Raw genomic sequence first — 4,332 nt, 5'->3', positions numbered from 1 at the left:
AGACTGATGGCGGCATTTTATGGCAGCGGAACGGCGAAAATCCGGGCCACGAGGGAGCGTAAAACGCTTCCGAAGAATTACTGAGAGTATTTAATTATCTACAATTTGGGACATCTGGGAAGTGACGAGAGTTTGGTAAAACCCATCTAGGGGGAGGGTGGTTTAACTTTAATGATTTGGCGGGAAAGTCGTTCAAATGAATGTGTTCAGCTTTCTTTGTTTTTTTTTTTCAATGGGTAAATCGGTAAGTGAAAAATAAATTACATGATTTGATATTGATTTTTCTATGCTACTTCAACTTATAAAAACAATTGTGTGGAGCTAAATTCAAAAACTTGCCGATTGAAAGAAACACAGATCATCAATGTGAATACATAATCACTAATCATACTTCCATAAGAATAATTAAAGAGTTATATTATTCTTCTTTTCTTTGTTCATGTTTTTTTTTGTAAATTCTTTATTTGAAACGGCTCATACTTGTTCATGTTTTTGATCGTTTTAGTATTAAAACAATCAAATGACCAAAAACATAAAGTGGTTGGGCCTACCAAGGAGCAGAGAACGCAGAGACATCTGGAACGCAGGATCAGAAGAAACGTTGACAACCATATGTACCATGCTAATAAAAATACTCCTTGATGAAGAACATTGTGTAACATTATGTAGAACATATCATGAAGCTATTTTGACATTTAAGCCTTCGTAAAGGCCATGATCACGTTTTTCGAGTTTTAAACCACTGTGCAATGCTCATCCACATGCGGTTATTTGATAAAAATACGCTTCTTGTAAGTTAATCAGTGCATTTCAAAGGGAATATTTCGAATCTGTATGAAATTGTGGATGCAACTCGTTTGTTCATAACTCGACTTAGTTATCCCCTCATTAATGATCTGCAACGGACACTAATGTTAATCGCTCAAAATGGCACCACGGCTGCTCCACCAGGTCTCCTGGGATCGAACGCCGCCGTCACTCGTCCATCTCGCTCCCTAGCCACGGCCGTCATCTGGGCCACGTAGTCCGGTTTCCGTAGCTTGTGCCCTCGGGCAGTTAAACCTTCGACGATAGACGCCCCTAATGTGTCCTCGTACTGCAACTCCATAGGGGCCAGCTGATGATGTATTCGTGGAGCTTCAATCGAACTCCGCAAATCCTGCCCGAAGAATCGATTTCGAAGAATGATCAACAAGGTCGAAGTTGTGATCTTGGTCCCACCTGCTCCACCGACGATTAGTTGAACGTCTCCCTTCTGGTCGACCACTATAGTTGGGGACATGGACGAAAGCGGTCGCTTTCCGGGAGCGATGTAGTTGGCGGGCGATGCCGGGACTCCGACGACGTTTATTACACCCGGGGTAGAAAAATCGTCCATCTGCCCGTTAGGAATGATCCCCGTTTGAGGCGACATTATGCGCGCTCCAAAACTGTAACGAAAAAAGCTATCAGGAAACTGTTCTTGACTGACTTGATCTTCACTGACTAGTCGTTGATTGTGCTGGTCACGGCGATGGCATCCCCATTCGGTTCCAGAACGGATATGTGTGCCGTTCCATGGTCTTCCGGCTGCGAGAAATCTGCCCCATAGAACTTGTAGTCTTCAGACGTGTGCGAGTCATTGATTTTGGACCTAATGTACTCAGCATAGCTTTTACAGGTCAAATTTCGGACCAGCTCTTCTATTCCGGGGACAAACGCTGGGTCGCCTAGGCGAGTACGGATTCCGTAGGCGTGTTTGAAGGTTTCGACAATCCAATGCCAGGTTACGGGATCATGCCGGTGCAGATCCGGATAGCCCTCGAGAATGTTCAGCATGTGAATCAGGATGGTTCCCCCTCCAGGAAGAGCTGCACTGTAGGCCGTGTCGTTGTGGATTTTTGCGGAAACTGGAGCCTTCCATTGAGGTCTGAAAGTTTTAAATTTTTTACAACTAATTTTGAAACATAAACTAGCAAGTTTTGTCCAAATCCATTAGAAATTTGGACATTCACCTGCATATTTTTAAATCCACTTACTCATAGCTTAGGAAGTCTTGTTCCGTGAGTATACTTCCTAGCCTTTTAAGATCTTCCAAAAACTTGGGTAGCAGCGTTCCACTCTTCGAATACAAAGCGTTTGCTCCTTCATTGGCAATTGTTTCCAAAGTTCGCGCAAAATCCGGTCTCCGAATTCGATCACCCAGTTTGAACACCTGTCCTGTTTCAGGATTCACAAAAACATTCCGAAGCCCTGGATCCTTGTGAATTGCTCCACTAACTTCCGCCAAATATCTCGCCATAAATGGATTCACTACAAAACCTTCATGGCAGAGTTTGATCGAGGGTTCAATGAGCTGTCTCCAGGGAAGCCTACCTAATCTCTGATGGAGCACCCAGTAGCCCTTCAAAGCGGCAGGTGTGGCCGCGGCTAATCCTCCATATGTTGCCTTAGAACCATACCCTACAAACATATCGGCCGTTGCACCTTTGCCGGCAATCTCCCGAGAGTCCAGCACCTCAACCGATCGACTGGTCCGATTGTAGTAGGTCAGCAAGAACCCTCCACCGATTCCGGCACTCTCGGAACAAGCGATCTCCTCACAGAACATCATCGCGATCGCAGCATCGGCAGCCGATCCCTTCGTTCGGAGAATTTCGGCTCCTATCCGAGCGCATTCGGCCGCATTCGAAGCCACCGCTCCGGTCCGAATGGGATTCTGAGGCCATCTCGCACTCGTGCCACAACCATCCGCAGTGAGTTCATCTACGTGCAGCACGAAAATCAGCCCGAAGGCGATTGATATCAGCAACACCAAAGCAACTAGCACAATCAGAAGCCGGTTACAGTTTACCCTAGCACGAATCACAATAGATAGTACTTGATTACTAACCCAGAAAAATATGTTTTGTAAAGGAAAACATAATTACCCTACTTACAATGATTTTCTTTGGCGTTCGGTGAACTCTTTCTCGCTGAAGTGACTAAGTGGAGCATAGCACCATGGGAGCTCACACCCAACCACTGGTGCTTTTTCGTTTCTGCTCATTCGTTACCGTCCCGAGATAGCAAAAAATCGGCAACCCTATCAACTGAACAAGCAACCGAGCACTGTTCCATGGTTTTCAAGGCGTACCGTCTTTATTGTCGCGTCCTTGTAGTTCAACTGACAACAGTTGAATATATAAGGGCCTTATTGACCTGAATTGACTGGTTTGAATTGGTGTATTTCATCACTTTGTTCGAAAATCAAACATTCACCTTCAAAGGGTTTATTCATAAGAGAAAACATCTGGCCCCAATGGCGGTACAAAATACAGGCGATGTATGATAAGGAAAATTTGTTTTGATCTGTAAACCAGACTTTGTCTGTATCTACAGGTGTTTGTTCATCTAACGTCGGTTACATCCCAGTTTGAAATCGAAAACACCTGGACACGTGATCCGATACAAAAAAACATTTACAGAGGCAAACAAAGCAGTCCTAGAGATGGTAAGACCGTTGAATGGCAGTGCTGCTAGTAGAGGAACAGAGGCGGAGAAACCCTCTTAGATGAATGTCAGTCGCCCGAAACGGATCGATGCCTTCGTTCAAACGGTGAGGAATGAGCTCATTACTCCGAGGAAACGAGGTTCGCCAGGTTATCCGAGACCTGGCACCTTAAACAAGAGCCCTAGACCCGATGGTTCTACGAGGCCCTGCCAATTGAAAGGAAAGGTCGACAACCTCACGAGGTAGCGCCCTCCGAATGGCAGACAGTGACGCGTAAACATCGTAAGAGAGAGCTACTAGAACAAACCTTAATCCCAAGAAGCAGCGTAGCCGCTTAAGGGAAAAAGGTGAAGCTATCGTAGTTATGGTTCCAGACCACAAGCTTGCTCAACTAGGGAGAAACAAAAGGAGGTCCGTCGTACTCGTTCCGGTGAGATGATCCTCGAGTTGAAACGAAGTTCAGCAACAAAGAATGTATCCTTCAAGGCGCTAGTGGAGGAAGTTCTAGGCGAGATGGCGGACGTGCGTGCGTTATGTCACGAAGTGACCATCCGTATCGAAAACCTCGAAATTACGACAGAAGTTGAAATCAGTAGGGGAGAATGAGGATACTTGATCCCTGGGGATACTTGATTCCTTAGCTATATCTCGAAACTGGAATGTCTTACTAAGATCAAATGTTCTAGATAAATGTGCCAAAATGAGCAAAATAACAATGCTTGTAGTTTAAAAAATTTTAACAAAATAATTGTTTGAGTAATTGAACTTTGTTGGAAAAATTTCACAAAATGTAGCTTGAAGATCTTTTTTCATCACTTTAAAATGTTCCTTACATGGGAAAATTATGAAAAAAATATTTG

General features: G+C 44.5%; 1 protein-coding gene across 1 annotated transcript; it reads right to left on the bottom strand.

Moving 5' to 3' along the window:
* Positions 1–456: 456 nt before the first annotated feature.
* On the bottom strand, positions 457–3,115 carry LOC129738939 (glutathione hydrolase 1 proenzyme-like). Its single transcript, XM_055730268.1, has 4 exons — positions 2,919–3,115; positions 2,019–2,834; positions 1,487–1,909; positions 457–1,430 (listed from the first exon to the last, which is right to left on the bottom strand). The coding sequence occupies exons 1-4, from the start codon at positions 3,026–3,028 to the stop codon at positions 923–925; spliced, it is 1,857 nt and encodes a 618-aa protein (XP_055586243.1). The 5' UTR covers positions 3,029–3,115; the 3' UTR covers positions 457–922.
* Between the last annotated feature and the right edge of the window lie 1,217 nt (positions 3,116–4,332).

This window comes from Uranotaenia lowii, chromosome 1 (genome assembly GCF_029784155.1).
Source record: "Uranotaenia lowii strain MFRU-FL chromosome 1, ASM2978415v1, whole genome shotgun sequence".
Taxonomy (NCBI): domain Eukaryota; kingdom Metazoa; phylum Arthropoda; class Insecta; order Diptera; family Culicidae; genus Uranotaenia; species Uranotaenia lowii.
The sequence above is the reverse complement of the archived record's forward strand: the minus strand, read 5'-3'. Positions and strand labels throughout refer to the sequence as shown.

Bases quoted from the DNA above. Each gene is read 5' to 3' on its own strand.
- LOC129738939 (XM_055730268.1), bottom strand. From the start codon at position 3,028: ATGAGCAGAAACGAAAAAGCACCAGTGGTTGGGTGTGAGCTCCCATGG. The intron at 2,835-2,918 runs GTAAGTAGGGTA...GATTCGTGCTAG, and splicing joins GAACGCCAAAGAAAATCATT to GGTAAACTGTAACCGGCTTC. The intron at 1,910-2,018 runs GTAAGTGGATTT...TAAAACTTTCAG, and splicing joins CAAGACTTCCTAAGCTATGA to ACCTCAATGGAAGGCTCCAG.